This window comes from Vulpes vulpes, chromosome 12, assembly GCF_048418805.1.
Source record: "Vulpes vulpes isolate BD-2025 chromosome 12, VulVul3, whole genome shotgun sequence".
In the NCBI taxonomy this organism is placed as follows: Eukaryota; Metazoa; Chordata; class Mammalia; order Carnivora; family Canidae; genus Vulpes; species Vulpes vulpes.
Window position 1 is genome coordinate 139451866 of NC_132791.1, and position 20959 is coordinate 139472824.

General features: G+C 44.8%; 1 protein-coding gene across 1 annotated transcript in view; it reads left to right on the forward strand.

The window, feature by feature from the left end:
* HS3ST3B1 (heparan sulfate-glucosamine 3-sulfotransferase 3B1) overlaps positions 1-4681 on the forward strand; it is a 42906-nt gene extending 38225 nt beyond the window's left edge. Inside the window, exon 2 of the mRNA XM_026005530.2 lies at positions 768-4681. Coding sequence (XP_025861315.2) covers positions 768-1386 — 619 coding nt within the window. The 3' untranslated portion in view covers positions 1387-4681. The remainder of the gene's footprint in view (positions 1-767) is intronic.
* The last annotated feature ends 16278 nt before the right edge of the window (positions 4682-20959 follow it).

Genomic DNA, 20959 nt, shown 5'->3' on the forward strand with positions numbered 1-20959 from the left:
CCGTGATAGCAATCATATGAGTCTTTTTTTTGTTGTTTGTTATGGAATCTAAAGTATTTCTGAAAGCTTCTAGGGTTGGGTCTTGGGGATTTCCTCCTGGCAAGTTTGTATCGGTTTATGGTTCCATCTGATTTCACCTGGTTTTTAGGCTGCCGTGTGCGTGTGTGGTGGCCTTGGGGTGTGCTTTTCTGCAGTAAAGGCATTTTTGCCAGTGGTCACTGTGCTGAAGCGGGTACCACACGGCAGGGCCGGGAGGACGTCTCCCTTCCCGTTCCCACCACTCACATGGGCCCAGGCTTGGTGAACATGTGAGGGCAGGGTTGTGAGGATGCATGAGCAGTAAAATCTCTGGAGGCTCAGGTGTCAGAAGGGGTCATATCCAGGAGCCAGGAGCCCATGTTCTGACATCAGATGCTTGGGGCAGGGGTACCTGGTGACTCAGGTCTTGATCCTGGGGTCAAGTCCCTCATTGGGGTCCCTGCAGGGAGCCTGTTTCTCCCTCTGCTTGTGTTTCTACCCCTCTGTATGTCTCTCATGAATAAATAAATAAAATCTTAAAACAAAAAAAAAAAGATGCTGGGGTCAGTCAAAAAGCTGGACACCTGAAAAAATAAATTTCATTTGCATTTTTTCCCTCTTTCTACCACCGTCCCCCTCTAATAAGAGCAAGCCAGGATGTAAAGTGTTGCCATTGACACATGTGCCCAAAAGCCCAAAAGAGGTGTGACACCTTCTGAGCTGAGTTTGCTCTGCTTGCTTCCCCCCAGGGACCTGATGCCGAGGACCCTGGACGGGCAGATCACCATGGAGAAGACGCCCAGTTACTTTGTCACCCGCGAGGCGCCCGCGCGCATCTCGGCCATGTCCAAGGACACCAAGCTCATCGTGGTGGTGCGGGACCCGGTGACCAGGGCCATCTCGGACTACACGCAGACGCTGTCCAAGCGGCCCGACATCCCCACCTTCGAGAGCCTGACGTTCAAGAACCGCTCGACGGGCCTCATCGACACGTCGTGGAGCGCCATCCAGATCGGCATCTACGCCAAGCACCTGGAGCACTGGCTGCGCCACTTTCCCCTCGGCCAGATGCTCTTCGTGAGCGGGGAGCGGCTCATCAGCGACCCGGCCGGCGAGCTGGGCCGCGTGCAGGACTTCCTGGGCCTCAAGAGGATCATCACCGACAAGCACTTCTACTTCAACAAGACCAAGGGCTTCCCGTGCCTCAAGAAGGCCGAGGGCAGCAGCAAGCCCCACTGCCTGGGCAAGACCAAGGGCAGGACCCACCCCGACATTGACCGCGACGTGGTGCGCAGGCTGCGCGACTTCTACAGGCCCTTCAACTTGAAGTTTTACCAGATGACTGGCCAGGACTTCGGCTGGGACTGATGGCCCCCGCGGCCCTGGGACCTCCCAACCTGGCTTACATATCCAGAGAGATTATATGTATGTAAAATGTACAGAAATCTATTTTATAATAATTTATTTTTAATTCATAAGCAATTAATTCACTAAGCTGCCTAGCCACACTCTGTAGAGAGTTAGCCTCATGCTCTGTGAACATTCCAAAGTGTTTGCATCTTTTCCTTCCCTCACGATGGATGGTGCTTCCATTTCTTTTTGTGTTTTGTTTTGGAGTTTGTTGTTGTTTTTGTTTTTGGGTTTTTTGTTTTTTGTTTTATGGGGTTTTTTGCCCCCCCCCCCCCCCCCATTATATTTAAAAAAAGAAGAAAAGCACAACTTGAGATTTTGGTTGTTACGGGTATGCAGCCTTCGATCGCTGTCTGAATTCACTTGCCATCTCCTCGGGTCTTGGGTCTTGGGTCTTGTGTCCAGCTTCTTTCCCTCATTGGAACACCCAACTGCCCCCAGCAATGTGGCTCTCTGAAGGGTCCTGTGGCACATCGCAGCCTCCTGCCTGGCTGTCGATGTGTCCAAAGATGTAGACGCCAGGCCCCAGGGCTAGGCATTCCCCCTGCTCCCGCGCCCCCCTGATTGTGCCCAGCTCACAGGGGTAGGGAAGTCACTACCTTTGCAAGGATACGTGCTTCCTATCTGGAGTCGGCATCCCAGGGTCCATTGACTGCAGTTTTTAATTTCAAAAGATGGCCTCTGCATCTTCTGCCCCAGTCCCTAGTTCATTAAGCAGCTTGAAGTGTATGCAGGTGTTCCTGCCCCGTCTTGCCCAGGTCACATGTGTGAGACACTTGGGTGCTGCTTTAGACCTAAAGACGACCTCTCATTTGCACGAGTGCACCACGCTCGGTTCTCCAGGCAGACAGTTCTGCTTCGACACACCAAAGAATCCCCTAGGCTAGCAGAAGCACCGGCACAAACCCACAGGGGCCAGGGGTCGGGACCCACAGGGGTCAGGTGCATCCCACACCATCAGAGTCCCCCACTTAAGGTGCTGCTGGGTGCCGAGCCAGCCCACGTGGGGCACATCCCAGTAGAGTGAGCACCTCATTGGGCAGAAAAGACAAAGAGTACCAGAAAGACAGGCAGTCCGTCAGAAGAAGAGTCCCTGGCTCGTTGCTTGATGTCTGGAGCTCTCCTCGAAATTCCTGGCTCATCGCCGATGGGCAGCACAGTCTGTAGCCAATAGCCAGACAGCAAGAACCAAGTGTGGCTCTTGCACAGACAGGCTGGGAAAAGAAAGCTGGCCCCGTGTTACCTGAAGGCGGCCGAGCTGACCATTGTGAAGATGTTTGAGCTAGATCCCCAGCAGGAAGGCTGCCAGCGTAGCCACTGTGGATGCAGATTGCTCTCCCCACCCCTCCCGGTTGAGAGAGCCCTTGGAGATTATTTTTAATGACTGGCCTGTGGCCGTCGGGGAGCCATAAAGCAAGATGACAAAATGAACATCCTCACTCTATCCCGTTTTCTTAAACCAGAATGCTTCTCCCCTAAGAGAGTTTTCATTCGAGTTGGTAGTTTGAGCAAGGCATGTGTGAGGAGATACACACATCCTCCAGATGGTTGGGGTGTGCTATTTGCAAAGACCCTTTTGCACGTTGGATGGGGATAACTTGCCCGACAGAGCAAGAGAACACGCATGAAAAGAGAGAGAAAATCCTTCATCTCTCCAAACTGAGGTCACTGGTCTGTGAGTGATGTCCTGTTGGTAATCTGGTTTGCATCTGCCCACACGTGTGTCAGCCCAGACGATGACTAGCGCACACCAAGCAGCAAAACGATCATCAAGGATGGGCACGGGGCGCTCCATACATTCATTCCTCAGATGCTCCGTTCATTTCAGAGCTGAAGTCCCAGCCTCTCCCAAGTGGTGCTCAAGCGCCCACCGAACCCTGCCTTGCCCGCCTTCTGGCCACTTCGGTGCCCCGGCACAGCTCATGCTGTAGGATTGCAGAAATTCAGAGGAGGGTGTGCGACAAAGCACTAGGAAGGCTTGCACACGTTTTTCCTTCCCCTCTGGGTCCCTGTCTTCTTTCCAAGCGGGACAGTTTTGATTAAGTTGTTTATCCCCTGCCTTGCAAGGGAAACAGGAAGTCTTCCGATAGAAGAAGGGTCACTGAGTCATGAACACTGAAGTGAGTCAAGATTCTATTCTGGGTCAAATCCTTGAATCCAAGCAGATGTTGGTCATTAGCAAGGACGGACCAGCGCACGTTTTTCTGTAGAAGACAAATAAATGAAAGCTGCCGTGCATCTCTTCATAGGGGCCTGATAGCTTACAGTTCCTGACCCTTCCAGACGCGACATCTGCCCGGCGGATACACCCCATCATATGATAGTTATTATAGGAGCCCGAGCACACACACATGTTCCTCCTGCCGAAGGTAAGCGACGCGTACAATTCAGCCTTGAGTTCCTGTTCTAGCAATCTCCAAGGCCACCAGCTCGAGTCCTTAGCTGCTAGAAGACAAACACCAGTTCATGTTTTGGCACTTTGTCCCAGGGCACGCGTGGGTTTCTTTTTCCCCCAATTTACAGGAAAAGCTCTGATGATACTCTGGGGAGGGGGGTGGTTCTTGATTCCTCTCCATTTTCATTTGCTCGTTAAAAAACAAAAAGATTAGCAAACAAAAATTGGAGGTTTTCATGGTCCTGGTGTTTGTGCTGTAGTCTGGTAACCTGATGGGTGGTCCCTGGGAAGCTATTTTAGGTATAGTGATGGAATAATAAATACTTAATTTGGATGATGGAGGAAGGGACATGGTCTCTTTCGTGGGACTTTTCTTTGGAAGTCATTTTGAGTGACGGATATATACTATTGGATCTTTGGAGAAATCACTTCAGACCCTGCCAGGATATTTATAAGAAAGGAAAATGGAAGGTTCCAGTAGACTAGAAATACTTTTAGCGTGTATCTCAAATGCTGACACAGACATCCGTGTCATTTTTCTTTTCCAGTTTCTCAAGAAGGAAGGTCAATGAAACCGAAAAGGTGTGGTTAGAATTCTTTTTTTCACTTTCGTAACATTAATTTATGACTGCGTTGGTTCAGCCCAGTAATCTGAGAAATACTGTGCAAATTCTAGCAAGTGTGTCTTCTATAACCTGGATGTTAGAATAGCCAATATGTACAAAAAGATTAAATCAAGTATTTTGTCCTATGTATAACACAAATTACTTTTACACAGAGAAAGATGTTTCTAGGAAAAAGAAATTCTGGTAATTCATACTATTTCTTTGTATGAACAAATAAAATTTATTTTACCAACTTGTGGGTGCTTTCCAGTTTTCTTGTGTGTTGCGGATGGACAAGGGAGTGCTGGTTGATTCTGAAACTCATCACATGCCTGCACATGCACATGCACAGTCATTCTGAGGGCAGCTTGATCCTGTCGATTTCCAAATGCAACCAACCTGCAAATACTGGGGGCAGATTTTTTGTAAATGACTCTGAAGGTTATAAGATCATGGGAAGGCCCCTGCCCCCACTAAAGGAGCATTCATGGGACCTCAAGAACACCAGGACCACCATGTGCTACAGGCCTTCATAGCCTCAGGCTCCGGCCAGGGTGGTGGTGGGAGCTGCCACCGAGTATGACAAAGCAGAACATGGATACAAGCTGGGTGATTTGGGTGATGGTAGCAGCCCCTCCTCACATACACAGTTGCATGGAGATCCTTATCCTTGAAACAGTAGAAAAATATTTAGACAAGACAATGTTTCCATATCTTGAGCCCATAGTAAGAGACCTGTTTTGTTTTGTTAAGATTTTATTTTATTTTTCATAAGAGACACAGGCAGAGGGAGAAGCCGGCTCCCTGCGGGGAGCCCGATGCAGGACTCAATCCTAGGACCCCAGGATCATGACCTGAGCCTGAGGCACTGAGCCACCCAGGTGCTCCGAGACCTGTTTCTTTTGTCGTGATGCACCCTCTGCGTCACGATGATTATTTACGGTCTTAAACATTTGATTCATCCTTATGTTTTGCTTTATTTTGTTTTTCAATTTTCCATGGAGATTTATTCCATTTATGGTATACCTCTGGTTGAGTTTTAGAGTAGCAGACGCCAGATGGATACATAAAGGCTCATATCTGGAGAGTTCTGCTTTCTTTATATTTTTTAAACCACTCTATTGAGGTGTAATTGGCCTAAAGCTGAGTACATATTTGATGTATATAATCCAGTGAGTTACGTAGTGAATGTTCACTCAAAATCCTCACCATTATCAATGTCATAAGTATATCCACCTCCTCCAACAAAAGTTTCCTCCTTCCATCTTTATTTTTTTGTGATAAGAACATTTCACATGAGATCCACCCTCCCAGCAAATTTTTAAGTATTCAGTATAGTGTTCTTAACTAGACGTACTATAGAGTGTTCCTGGGACTTAATTCATTCTGTATAACTGAACTTTTACTTAATTTGAAAAGGGAATGAATATGTTCAATCTTAGGTGAAAAGCCATTATCTCCTGCCATAAAGAGGAGGCAACCAGAAAAAAAAAAAAAAAAAAAAAACCATGAAACCAATCAATGCTAATACTTTCTAGCTAGATCTGACTCAAGCCAGGTTTCCCATGGCCTCACTCACTGCTCCTGGCAATGGTCACTCCTGGTGAAGACTAGCACTTAGCAAGTTAGCATCATTCCTGGAAGGGTGGAGAAGAAGGCAGGAGCTGCCTGATGCTATTTGGTGCTGAATCCATCAATACCCAAAATGGGAGCCCTACCACCCCACCCCACCCCGCCGATATCTGGTAGCACTGGTGGGGGAGGGTAGCACTGGGTTTTCTCGCATTTTGGAAAACACTGATTCACACCAAGAAAACATCTTGTAGCCTAGCATTCTGGGAAGGCAGTGAAAAAACACCCCACCCAAGTGGAGAATGCTAGGGAGTTAGGCAGGAAACAAATCTTCATTAACATTTGGTTTGCAACACCCAGGATCAAACCTGGGAATATGCCACTAGGTGATGTACGTGTGGGCCTTGAATGCCAGCCTGACTTTGCACCTGTCCCATCAATTTTCTGCTTTTTCTGCAGAAAGGTAATACAATGGATGGACTAAAAATCTACTTACTCATTAACCTGAGGGCAGTTTAGAGAAGTGGTTTATAACCTAAGACAAATACTGGAGTGACCCAGAGAGGTCTTAATAAAGTACAAAAGCTCTAACAGCCCTCAGACCAATTACATTAGAATCTATAGGGGGTGAGGCCCCAACATTGGTAAATTCAAAAAGCTTCCCCCCAAGCACAGACTTTGAGGGCATTACGCTTCCTGAAATAAGTCAGACCAAGAAAGACAAATATTGCTTAATCTCACTTATCTGTGGAATCCAAAAAAGACAAAGTCAGAGACACAGAGCAAGGGGTGGTTGGTTACCAGAGGTTGAGGGGTAGGAGAAATGGGGAGATATTGGTCAAAGAGAACAAACTTCCAGTTATAAGATGAACAAGCTTAGGGATATAATGACTATATAATGTGATTGTAGCTGATAATACTGTATCATATACTCCAATATAGCACGAAGAGGGTTGGTCTTAAATGTTTTCACCATAAAGAAGAAATGACAGTTATGTGATGGGGTGGAGGTGTCTTCACTAAGACTATGCTGGAAATCCACTTGAGATTTATAGATGCATCAGATCAACAAGTTGTGTACCTTACACATACACAAAGTTATTTGTCAATAAAATCTCCATAAATCCGGGAAACATTTCAAACTAAAATACTGTAACCCAAAAAGCTCCCTAAGCTAGTCTAAACATATAGCCAAGCTTGAGAGCAGTGGTTTCTGGACCATTTCAGCATCTCCTGGGAACCTGATAGGCATGCCAATTCTCGCACCCAGCCTCGGACCGACTGAATCCGAAATGCCTGATTTAATAAACCCGCCAGCTGATTTTGATTCATGCAAAAATTTGAGAGTCACTGTGTTAGAGCAGAGACCTCAAATCATTTCATATCATTTTGAAACTAGAGACCCTTAGATCTCTAATCAAGCACATTGTCTTCTGTACCAGACTTCACCAATCAAGGCAATTACTAAGCTGTCACTCCTTATAACTCTGGGTCTCCTTTTGGAAAGTCTGGATCGGTAGCGCTCTCTGCACTTCAAATAGTGGCCACTGCTGCCTGGCTTCCCTCACTCTGCTGGGTCCTGTTTTTTTTCAGGCAGCCCTCATGCTGTCATCTCTAAGATAGTCCTGAGAGGGGAACAATAGGCTGATGCAGGAGAGCTAAAATCCTTTAAATCCCCAACTTCACCTTACCTTCTAGATTCAGTCTTCAACAATATATTCCCAGCATTCCTCTGATTGTGATGATTCCTTTTTATCCTTCACAATGGACTCCCCAGACAAAGCCCAATGATGTAAGGCTAGAGATTCCATCTAGCCCTCATGTTCCCAGTTATGAGTTGATCTCAACCTAGAGTTCCTAATAGTAGCATCCAGTTTCATTTTTCTGTTCTCATTCCTTTTTATGATTCCAAGTATGAAAGATGATAGAGTAGTCTTGTTGCACAAAATCGGCTGTAGTAATGGATCTGCATACTCAAAGCCTGTACCCACCCCCCCCACCCCCCATTTGAGAGCTTGGCATCTTTGGCTCTATGCAACAGTCTAGTTTTTGTGTGTAAACTAAAAGTGACTAAATGACCCCACTGCGGAGTTTCCTAAAAGCCACGGAAGATCCTCCCCCACTGCGCCGACAGCTGTGTGAAGGGACTAGAGGCTCCTTCGTTTTCCTTTTTACCCCTCAGTACCTCCCCTATCTTGCATCCCTTGGTGCATAGAAGCTGTTCTAATTGCCCTGCAGAATCTAGACTGCACATGCTTCCTCTTTGGATATATCGAGCAAGAGAAGACATAATAGAGGACACCAAGATTCTGTTGGAAGCAGCAAACAGCAGAAAGTCTCTGCAGCTCCTTGAGAAGGGGAGGTGTCTGATGAGAGGAATCTCAGAGACGTTTATTTTGGATCTAGTATTTGATACAAATCGAAGCAAGAAGAGTCTGGAGTCATCGTTGGGCTCATTCATTCAATAAATATTTATTGAGTGCTTACTGCTGCTAGGGGCACAACCCTAAACACAACACGCTTCCTGCTTTAAGGAATTCACATTCCAGGCGGGAGCTGGAGGATGTGCACAGATACAATGGGAGGAATGAGATCCAACATGGGCCATGACGAGGTGCTCTGGGAAATCAGGTCAGGAGTTCCTAACCTGATTCGGGGCAGAGGAGAGGGAGGGCCTTACCTGCAGAGCTTGCAGGATGTAGCCAGGCGATGGATGGAGAGTGATAGAGAGGCAGAGGGCAAGGAGAGCCGTGAATGAAATACAGCCAGTTGGCAACTGCAGGCCATTCGGTAGGAATCAGCATAGAGTGTGTGGGGGGATGGGAGAGGATGGTTCTGGAAGGATAAGCGGGAAGATTGTATTGCAGACCAATGAAGAGCAGTTCAGCTGCTTTTGAGCTCAGGTTGCCTACTTGATACCTCTATTTAAACATCTCCATAAGCATCTCAAATAAAAGCATGCCACAAATGAACTCTTGATTCTTTTTCGTGTATCCCCTTCACTGATCCCACTGGCTCAGGAGTGCTCTAGCCAGAAAACTTGGAGCCATCCTTGGCATCTCTTTCTTTCACATTCCTCTCATCCGGTCCTTCACTAAGTCCCACTACAGCGACCATCAGAAAGCTTCCCGAGTCCCTTCACTTCTTCCTGTCTCCTGTGACACCACCCCCTGGCACCAACCACCCTACCGTCTTGCTCAACTACTGTGGTCACCTTGCACCTGGCTTCCCATGCACCACCCCCTGCTCCCTCCCACCTATTCTGCTCACAGTGCTTTGGGGAATCTTTTCAAAACTCAAATTGGACTGTGTACTCCTCCTGCTAAAGACCCTTAAATAACCTCCTATTATATTTCAGATAAATCTAATTAATTTGCTCTGCAAATCCCACCCAGCTTCACTGTAAGCCTTCTCCTCCTGTTCCCCATGCTCCAACCACAAAAGTCTTCTGTTTGCTTTCTGGGGAGAAGCCAAGTTCTCTTGTGTGGATGCCTTGGGAGCAAGGTTAATTCAGACTCATCTTTCTGATCTCAACACCCTTTTCTGCATGAATGCATTCCTTAATGAGTGAGCTCTTCTCTAGCTGTGGTTATGCCAATGAACCACATGTGCTGGTGTTCACACCCTTGTGTAGCCTTTTCCCACAATGACTTGGCACTGTGCCTCTACATGCCTTAACCTTCAGTAGATGACAGAGACAGAGCTGTGCCCACTGCCCTTCACTGGCCTGGCCACTTCTGCTTCCCCTTCCTTAGAACACTCACTCTTGGGATGCTCCCCCTTGGAATCCAGCTGCCATGTTGCAAGTAGCCCAAAACACATGGAGAGACCATGTGTGCTTATTTTAGCCAACAATCTCAGCTGAGCTTCCAGAAGACAGCCAGACTCAACTGCCAATCATCTTAGCCCAACACCTTAGGGGTTCTAGTTACTCAAGCACTGCCCCACCCCCAACCACCCCCACCTCCACCCACTGCAGCTACAGTCAACATCACATGGATCAGAAGAACCACCCAGCTGAACCCAGTCAACCAATACAATCAAGAGAGATCATAACTGCTTTTGTTTGTAAGCCACTGAGTTTAGGGTGCTCGGAATATTACAGAATTGGGACAATCCTCCATCTAAAGAACATATATTCTTATTTTAGCTCAGAGAATCCAGTCCCATTCCTTGATAGCGTTTGCTGCAATATATAGCTCTGCTGGTCCCTCCTCAGCATTAGTTCACCATTTTCATGACAGCAGAGACTGTGGCTTCTTATTCACCAGGAAAGAGTTTTTGAGGCACCTAAAATCTGCTTAATTGTCTGTTGAATGAAGGAAGAAAGAGTTGGGATTATATCCTGAGGGCAAGAGGATAAGAAATTTAAACAAGTGAGTGACAACATAGATTCAGGTGGAAGAAAAGTGATATTTTAAAAGCTAGTTTTTAATGAGGATGGAATACTTCTTAGAGGGCTCATCTTATGCTTTAAGAAACAATAAAGACTTTGGGATTTGAAAAGGGAAGGCTTTGGGCTTCAGTCTGGGTAAGAGGTGATGAGACAGGAGAGGCTAAGAGTTAATGAAAAGTAATGTGAAAGGTGGCTTTTGGGGGGCTGCAAAAAAATAAATGGGATTTTAATATTTTGAGATGGGCTCTAGAGAGACATCTAGGGAGAAACTCCAAGCTGCCTCTGCTTCCTGTGTCTGTGTCTTCACAAGGCATTCTCCTTCATGGATGTATCTGGATGAATTCCTTTCTTTCCAAATCTCCCCCTTCTTGGGAGGAGGTCCGCCATATTGGATGACCTCACCTTAACCCAATGACATCCGCAAAAGGACTATTTCCAGATAAGGTCACATTCACAGATACTGGGAGTTAGGACTTAGGCTTACATTTTAGGGGATACCCTTAACTCCAAACAGCCCAATACCCCATTTATATTGTTAGCAAGAGGTGCTCTAATTCTTCTCCCAACATGCAATCCCCAAGCCTTTCTTAACCTTTGTGGGCTTTGTGGTCCTTTCCAATGGGATATGAGAGACCTTTGGAATATCAGCTCTGCCTCTGAGAATGAAGGGAGGGTTTCAGGACAGAGAACTGATAACCACAAGGGACATGTGAACCTCAGAAGTGAAAGACAACATCATGGACTCCCTGTAGTTAAAATTTTAGTTATTTTTCTTTAAAGATTTTATTTATTCATGAAAGACACAGAGATAGAGAAGCAGAGACACAGGCAGAGGGAGAAGCAGGCTCCATGCAGGAAGCCCAATGTGGGACTTGATCCTGAGACCCCAAGATCATGCTCTGAGCCAAAGGCAGATGCTCAACCACTGAACCACCCAGGCACCCCAAAAACTTAATTATTTTATTTGTCTATGAGCATGAACCTTAAGGTGTACACTTGGAAGGCTGAGAGACTGGTCTAATGGATTGGAGGTGGGGGCAAGCCAACAGAAACCATTGAGAGCCAATTGGAGGAATTTAAGGGGTAAAGAAACATGGAGGATGAAAACAGGCTTCTGAATGAAACACCTGGGTGGCTATCCATGCTGAAGCTTAGCTGGGAAACTGAGGATCAGGAGCTCCTAACTGCAGTAATACAGACATTACAATGAGGCGCCCAGATGGGGAGGTGGCTGGGGTAGGGTTCCAACTCTAACCTCTGCTTTCCCAGTTGCCCTGCTATCGCAAATGTCGCAACAGGGGCCCTGTTGGATTGGATGAGCTCCCTAAGCATCTGAGAGCTTGGAAGGGCAGGCCAAGCTGTTGGAAGCCAGAGACAATCTTAGCCAAACAGGGGGCCAGTGTGGAGGGAGGCTCTGGGGAAAACTGCGTCATTTTACTGGGTTTTTAGTAGTAATTGTTTATTATTTATAGGATTTTATTCAGAGAGCATGTCAATTTAATTTATTTTTCCTTAACGATCCATGCACAGAAACACATGTCCATTGATAGCTTGCTCAGTAGCTTAACATTGTCATCTTGAATGTTCTCCAAGACTTCTTGGGCTCTCAGGGGTCCAGGTGCTCACACAGCATCAAAGCAATGTGTTACACAGGGGTGTTCAGTGGTGAGTGTTTTGAACTGGCGATTGAGGACTTGGTTCTATGCAGTAGTACATCATGAAGTTAACCGTTGCTAGAACGTGATGATTCTAAAGGATCTGATTGGTAACCATTAAAATCTGGTAAGCTCTTTCAATGGAATGGGTGACCTTTTCTCTAGATTATGTGTAGAAGGCATGAGTAATGAGCTCCACTTGAGACCCATATACTGCCATTTTGATGATTCCGAATCATCCATTGGGTGAATGTCCATTTGGGTCTTTGTCTTCTGCCCAAATGACCATTTACTTAGCTATGTCTTATTGGGGGTCTGATCACTGGTTTCTTGGGGAGACGGGAGAAGAGGCTGAAGGCTCATGAGGATGGGGAGATGCATAGCATCAGAGCATCAAGTCTCTATTGCCCCAATTCCCCAACCTGAGGTTCTTAGACTTTCTACCTATGCGCTCAGCCCATTCCACTCCAGATTTGGAGCTCTGAACTACCACTTCCTGACTCTGTTGCCTTAAGAAAACTATTAACCCTCTCTGAACCAGGTTCCTTAACAGCAGATTGTAGTCGAAGCTCCTGGCCTAACAGGTTTATAAGGATTAAAGGAGAATTCATCTGTGAAGCCCTTATCCTATCATCTGGCACGTGTATATTCGATAAATGTAACTTTCCTTTATTCACCTCTCCTGACTTATCTGTGGTCAGGATGGGACAAATATCTAAAGCCTCAGGTTCAGGTTTGCGGGTACCTAAAAATAACCCCTTCAAACCCCAGTGGCTTCAGAGCTGTTGGGAGATCCTCCTGCCCTCCTCTCAGCTCACTGGCCTAGTAGGTGTGAATGCTTTAGGATTTCATATTTCCTCCAGAATTAGAGATTGCCCTGGATTCCTGTCTGTTTGGGTCCTTAATGCCCCAGGTGACTCCAGCCCTCAGCTGTGATCCCTGTTCCTCTCCAGCCAGGGGCTTGAGGCCAGCACTGAATGGGCCAGTTGGTACTCTGAAATCCTCATTCTACTCCTGGCAAGATGTGTGCCCTTGGGCATCTGTTCCCTATGCAGCACCCCTTTTGGGGGATTACACCCCTATGTGTGTTGGTGATTTCCTGACCTGGGCTTGGGGGACCAGCCTGCAGCCAGATGCGTGGCCTCAGCCCACCTCCCGTGGGCATCTCCCATGCCTGTTCTTGCTTCCCATTCCTGATAGCCCAAGGGGACATGGTAGGCAGGAAAGTTGCACAGACCCCAAGTGTGAAGAGACAATGCAAGGGTTGATCAATCTACACCTGTAGGGGGGCACAAGCGTGGCTCAGTGGTTGAGTATCTATCTGTCTTCAGCTCAGGGCATGATCCTGGGGTCCTGGGATCAAGTACCACTTCGGGCTCCTCACAGGGAGCCTGCTTCTCCCTCTGCTTGTGATTCTCTCTGCCTCTCTATGTCTCTCATGAATAAATAAATAAAAGCTTAAAAAAGAAAAATCTGCACTTGCCGAAGGAGAAACATAGATATTAGAAACAGAGGTCACAGACAAAAAGCTACTGCCCCCCTACCCCCTGCAAGGAGTCACTCTCTAACGTGCAAATTTCCCTTCCTCACCAGACTGTGGGGAGCTCCGACCATTCCCCACTTTCTCCCTGCCCCTTGCTTCTTTGCAGCCCAACCCAAATTCCATCTTTTTCTCTTTTTTAAAGATTTTATTTATTCATTTGAGAGAGAGACAGAGATAGCACAATTGAGGGGAGCGGCAGAGGGAGAGAGAGAGAGAGAAGCAGACTCCCTACTGAGCAGATAGCCCGATGCAGGACTTGATCCCAGGACCCTAGGATCATGACCTGAGCTGAAGGTAGACATTTAACCGACTGAGCCACCCAGGTGCCGCTCATTGTGGTTCTTTCTTGATCCGTCCTGTAGAGCATTCCATTTCTAAGAATATATTGCAATTGCTGTTCATGGACATTTGGATTTTTTTCCCTTGATTTCTTCTTCTGTATCTACCTCCCACTCAGCATATGATTTAAACTTCTTCCTCTCCCACTAACTGAATACAACCTGCATGAGAGCAGAGACTATTTTTTTCTGGATTCTCAGAACATGCAGAGTGTGTGGAACACAATCGGTGCCCAAAGTATGCGTTGACTGTGGGAAAGTTCACTTAACCTCCTCTTGGTTACTTAAAGTGCTTCTCAAACATTCTCTCCTCCTCCAGGCCTTCAACAACTTCTCCAGGTTGATTTTCAACAATGAAGATGATGACAGCAACAGTAGCTCCCGTTGTTGAGCTTACTGTGTGTGAGAAGCTTTTTTTTTTTTTCTGTTTTAAAGATTTTATTTATTTGTTCATGAGAGACACACACAGAGAGGCAGACACAGGTAGAGGGAGAAGCAGGCTCCCTGAGGAGAACCCAGTGTGGGACTGGATCCCAGGACATTGGGATCACGACCTGAACTGAAGACAGATGCTCAACCACTGAGCCACCCAGGCGTCCCTCTACCCCAACTTTTAAAGCAAATGTGGATCCAAAGAACAATACATCCCCAGGGCCATGGTGCAGCCTCCTCCCCAGGTCCCCAGATCCTGTCCCTGTCCCCTTGCCCTCCTCTCTCCCATGACCTATGTCTGGGCTGCTACTTGGAGCTACCCTGCAATTTAGGAAATCTGTCCACATCTTCACCTTCTCCATGGCATTCTGTGAATGGCCTGGGCTATTTTAGAGGAAGGGAATGTAAATATCCCTGAAAAAATAAATTTTGACCTAAAGAGTTGGTAAAATTTAAGTCATTATCATCTGGATCATCTCCAGTCTCTGAGTTGGTGAAATAACATTTCGAAATGTCATAAAAAAAAGTGGCCTGGATACTGCAGTGATGGATCTGAAGGGCCTGACAGCTCTAGTACTTAGCTTGGAATTTATGAATCAAAAGCTTTAAAACTTAACCCAAGAAAGTTTTTTTAAGTACTACTATTTCCACCTAATTAAGGACTGTCATACAAATATGATTTATTTACAGCTATCATTCATGTATAGAGTAGAATTATCCAAGGCTTTTTAAAAAAAAATTTCTAATGACTTTTATGCATTAACTCAATCAAGGGGCTTTCTAAAAATATTATCTTTCCCCTTCTGGATAAAGAAATTAATGCCTACTTATCATATAAAATTTAGAAACTGTAGAAAAATATAATGAGAACATGAAAATTACTGGAATCCAACCACCTGGAGATAATCATGGTGGACACATATAGGAGAATATTTTGAATTTTTTTCTGTGCACACACTTGTATGTAAATTTATATATGTACAGTATAAAAACTAGATAAAAATATGCATTGTTATGTATCTCACTTTATTTCACATTACATTTGTACTCATTAAACAGACTCGCAACTCTAAACATTGTTAGAAAACATGATTTTTAAGGACTTCAGGTTGTCTTTCTTATGGATTTACCATAATCTGTGTAGCCTTTTCTCCATTATTGGAAATTCTGTTTCTAATTTTTTGCTGTTATAAATAATGCTTTCATGAAAATCTTGTACATACTTTCCCCTTTTGATTATTTTCCTGGCCTAGATATAAACAGAATTAGTAGGATGAATACAGAATCAAAGGTTATGATCTTTATAAAGACTTCAAGGAATTGATCTCTTTCTTAGCAAGTTACATGGGAAGACCATTCTTTTGTAATATCGAGTGAAAAAATAGGAAATGGAATTAAATCTTCATTACCTCAGTTATTTGAAACACATTAAAATATGTCTTATAGGGGCAGCCTGGGTGGCTCAGAGGTTTAGCGCCACCTTCAGCCCAGGATGTGATCCTGGAGACCGGGGATCTAGTCCCATGTCAGGCTCCCTGCATGGAGCCTGCTTCTCCAACTCTGCCTGTGTCTCTGCTTCTCCCTCTCTCTGTGTCTCTCATGAATAAATAAATAAAATCTTAAAAAATAAATAAATAATTAATTTAAAAAGTCTTATAGAAAGATATATGTAAGCCTCTGAGCAGTGAATTGTTTTTTGTTGTTCTTTGTCTTTATTTTTCTACTTCTTTAGACTTTAAAACTTTAAAAAAAATAAAAGTAATTTTTATCTATTTATTTGAGAGAGGTAGAGAGCATGAGTTGGGGGGGGAGCAGCAGAGGGAGAGGGAGGAGCAGACTCCCTGCTGAGCTGGGAGCCCAGTGCAGGACTCCATCCCAGGATCCTGAGATCATGACCTGAGCCAAAGGCAGACACTCAACCTACTGAGCCACCCAGGTGCCCCCAGCCCTCAAAGTTCTCTGATCCCAGATTACTCTAATATCTCATCTTATTAGTGGATGCACAGTTACTGCTAAAGTCTCAAAAGTTTCTTGACATTAATCATGTCAAAAATAAAGATTCAAGGTAAATTAAAATAGAATTTTCTCAGCCTGGGTAGATGATTAGCTCAATCTGTGATTAAAGACCATTTAATTCTATAGAGAAAAGTACTCAGTTGTATGCAAGTACAATTACAATTACTTAGGATTGTACATAAGTAGTAAATTGTATTAAAGCATACTGCCTTTCAAAGGTTTTAATTAGTACACTTATTCAGAATATATTTGTTGAGACCAGCCATGTCCTGACATGGGTAAGAGTGCTGAGAAAGGGGTGTAGCCTCTGACCTCCTGCAGGTGACGCTCTACTGGGAAGTAAAAGGATTCCAGTATCAATTTCAACGTGTGGGTTTTCCAGGACCACCAGGCAGTTAACTCACTATTTTTTAAAATCTTTATTTATTTATTCATGAGAGACACACAGGGAGAGGCAGAGACAGGCAGAGGGAGAAGCAGGCTCCCCATGGGGAGCCTGATGCAGGACTCAGTCCCAGGACTTCAGGATCACAACCTGAGCTGAAGGCAGACACTCAACCACTGAGCCACCTAGGTGCCCCAGTTAACTCAGTTCTGACACTCTCTACCCAAGACAGCATCAGACCCCAAGGTTAAGGGTTCAGCCTAATATGCTGCCCCTCACCCCCTGACTTCAGGTGCCAATCTGGAGTCCAGGTCATCACTTGTGCTTCTGACAGTTTATAGATTGGAGCTTCCAACCATCATCTCCATGGGTCAGATTAATTTCCTAAGGTAGCCCACAGAACTCAGAGAAGTATTTCACTTACTAGATGATCAGTTAGTGATAAAAAGAAATAGCCAGATGGAAGAGATGTACAGGGGGAGCTCTGGGGACAAGGCGTGGAGCTTCCATATTCTCTGGGTCCACCACCCTCCCCTTTCTCCACGTGTCCACCAACCCAGAAGCTCTCCCAACTTATGGAAGTTTCATTACATAGGCCCACTTGATTGAATCATTGGCCATTGGTGATTCAACCTTCAGCCTCTCTCTTCTTCAATGAGGTCCCAGCAGGACTGAAAATTCCAACCCTCTGATCATCTGGTGGGTTCCCCCAGCAATCAGCCTCCCTCCTCAGGTGCTTTCCTAGATTTGCCTCGTTAACATAACAAAATACCTTGCTCTCATCCTAGGAAATTCCAAGGGTTTTTGGGAGTCAGGTGCCGGAAATGGGGATGAAGACCAACTAAATCACAATATCGCAGAAGGAGATGAACATTCAAGAGCTAACCACAAGTAATTACAAATCAATAGGAAACTGCAAATTGTGGTAAGTATTCAAAAAGAATACATGGCTTTATGAGAAGAGGAGCATGATTTCATCTGAGGAAAGCAAGAGAGGGTTGTGAGCTAATATCTGAACAAATAAACAGATGGTGACCAGAGAAAGAAAAAAAGAAAAGAATATTGCAGATGAGTAAACTATGCAAAACCCTTCATAGCCAAATAATATTGCACGACTCATGATATAAAGCTACCATTGCTTGAAAACTGTCATTTTGTGCAGATGGTCATTTCGGTTGGTAAATGATTTGGGAGCACTTTTCACAATAATATCTATACTACTGTTGAATGTCTTAAAAAAAAAAGCAAAATTCAACTGAGTAAATTTGAAAGATCTTGTTGGGTTTATTCAACAGTTCATGCACGAATCAGGGAGCTTCCCATCTAGCAGATAGAAAGGAGCTTGGAGGAACTGTACAGGATGGAAGACTTCTCGGCAGAAGGGAGAGTGGGGACAAGGGAAAAGAAAAGCAGGTTAGTTATTGCAAGGTCACTTCTTATAGCGGATGAGGGGGTCTAGCAAGCAGATGGCCTCACTAGTGCCGATCATGTGATTCCGGACTGCTTTAAGATTCTATTTCTGGGACGGCTGAAACTTTAATTAAGTCTCAGTTCGGTGCTGTGGGGCTTAGCAAAAGCAATTCCATTTGGGGCTTGTTGTCTTGTTTTAAATGCCTGCCATGTGCCAGGCATACTGCCTTATGTTTCTTATCCAAAGTTGGCTTTATGAACTATATATTTTTATTACTATGCCTACTTTAGAGACAAGCAATGGGGAGTTGGAGAGATGAAGAAATGTATCCAAAGACCCCTGGCTCATGGATAGCACACCCAAGTCTTGAATCCAGTCAATTGATTCTAGAACACATCATCTCACTCAACCACTGACCACCCAGGTGGCCCATTTCTACACTCATTCCTACACTGCCTGGGCCATGGCCCACCTTTATGCACATGTGTTCCACAAGGTAACAAATGGGTTAGCTGAGAATGGATATTATTGGCCTTCTTTTCTACTCCATTGTATTTTTAAGATAATATGTATTTATGAAACCTACAAATGACATGACTTGGTGCTATTAATGTAACGTCATTTATAAAACTCACAATATACTTGTACTGTGAGTGCTCCCTTTCTGCCTGAGGGATGAAGCAGTGAGGGGAAGTCCTGTTTGGACACTACATTGGAAGCCTGCTCTAGTCCCGAAATGGTTCTTTGCCATCACTGGGAGTTCCACCACTGTCTTATCTTCTCTTAGCTTCCTACTTCCCATCTGACCTCTGCCCTTGAAATGCCTATAATCTAGGAAGCAAACCCAGCTCATATGGAGGAGTCACAAGTGCCAAAGTGAATGTTTTCCACACGTTAGCTTTGTTTGAGAAGGGTTAGAGGCCTTTCCCAGAGCATATGTTTAAAAATATATGGATAGACATTCCCTTTAGAGCTGTTGGCTTTTTCCAGAACATCTCTTTACAAATGTGTTTCAATAGAAAGTAGAAAGAGATGAAAAAAATGCTGCATACTTATTGCACCAATTCAAACAGTAAAGATCACTAACTTTCCCTCCATCTCAACCGTATTTTTCTGTGCATGCATATGTTTGTGAGGTTTGTATACAATTCCATACAATGGTCATCATTCCTTAAGAATTGCTCTTTTGGGGCGCCTGGGTGGCTCAATTGGTTAAGGGTCTGCCTTTGGCTCAGGTCATGATCTCAAGGTCCTAGGATTGAACCCCACATTGGGCTTCCTACTTCTCCCTCTGCCTCTCCTCCCGACCCCTGTTTGTTCTTACATTCTCTCTCTCTCAAATAAATAAATAAATAAAATCTTTAAAAAATTGCTTTATTAAATATTTACTTTTTACTCAAGAAAATATCACACTATACCAATAGAACCATTTTTAACGATTGCTTGGGATTCCATGCTCTGTGATTTTACTTAACTATTCCTTTAGTGGTTTCCAATATTTTACCAGTATAAAAATTACTGCAGTGGGCATTCCTATACATATATGTCACATAGTTTCTAGTTATGTCCTTAGGGTAAATTCACTGACAGAGAACTTCTTCTTCTTTTTTTTTTTTTTTTTTTTTTTTTTTTTTTTTACTGACAGAGAACTTCTGATGAAAGGTGTAAATGCGCTGAGCTGTTTGTTGTACATAGTGACTCTTTCCAGCAATGAGAATGCACTAATTTTCCACCAAGAATGTAAGAGTATCGCTAACTCATATCTTCCAAATTCGGGTTCACCACTCTTTCAAATATGTTCCACTCTCATAGACTAAAAATTATACGTGTTCCCGTGTTGTCAGCCTGGTCCATATGGAAAAGTTTCAGAGGCACCAGCCAAGGGAAAAGGCTGGCTGGATGAAACCGATCCTCCTCTTTGAAGATCCAGAAACTTACTCTTTTCTATCCCTCACAATGATCCGATCCCAAGAGACTGGCTCTCCCCAACTAAAACGTGCAGAACAGTGAGAGCGACACTAAGATGTCCATTATTGTCAATCGAAACCACAGCCGTCACAAAGCTCAGAAATCCAGGTGTGAATAAAACCAGTACATTTTGCCTCAGAATGCCATGCATGCACTGAATGTCCATTGGAAAACTCTCTATGATTTTGCATATATAAGAAAAAATCACTGTCACAGGGAACAGAAAAACATGAAATCCTTGTCTCCAGCATGGTCATCAAAAAGTTGTTTGATGAACATGGGATCAAAATAAAGATGAGGAGAGAATTTGACAGCATTATGGATGGGTTTGCCAGAAAGAACAGTGTCTGAAAGCTTCTGGCCATCATCACTCCACTTTGGCTCCATCCTGAAGACAGCCTGCCACAGAGATGGGAATGTTCGTACAACGTGGTTACCCTGGGCAGCATTCAGGTGGAGCTGCCATCGACTTGGGCACCTTGTTCTGTTCTTCTATTCCTGAGACCCCCTTCTGATGAACACATTTTTTTTTCTATGTTGGTTCATGAAGTGGGTTGTAGTGGGGTTTTACTGGCCACCAGTCTTCTTCAGGTGACCTTACACAGCCATTATCTGACCTAGTAAGGATTCATTTTTATTCATCTCTTTTCTTTTTTTCTTTAGTGAGAGACATGAGAGAGAACACGGGCAGGGAGTGGCAAAGGGAGAGAGAGAATCTTCAGAGATTCAGAGAGCTTGATGAGGGCTCGATCTCATGACCCTGAGATCATGACCTGAGCCCAAATCAAGAGCCGGATGCTTAACCGACAGTGCCA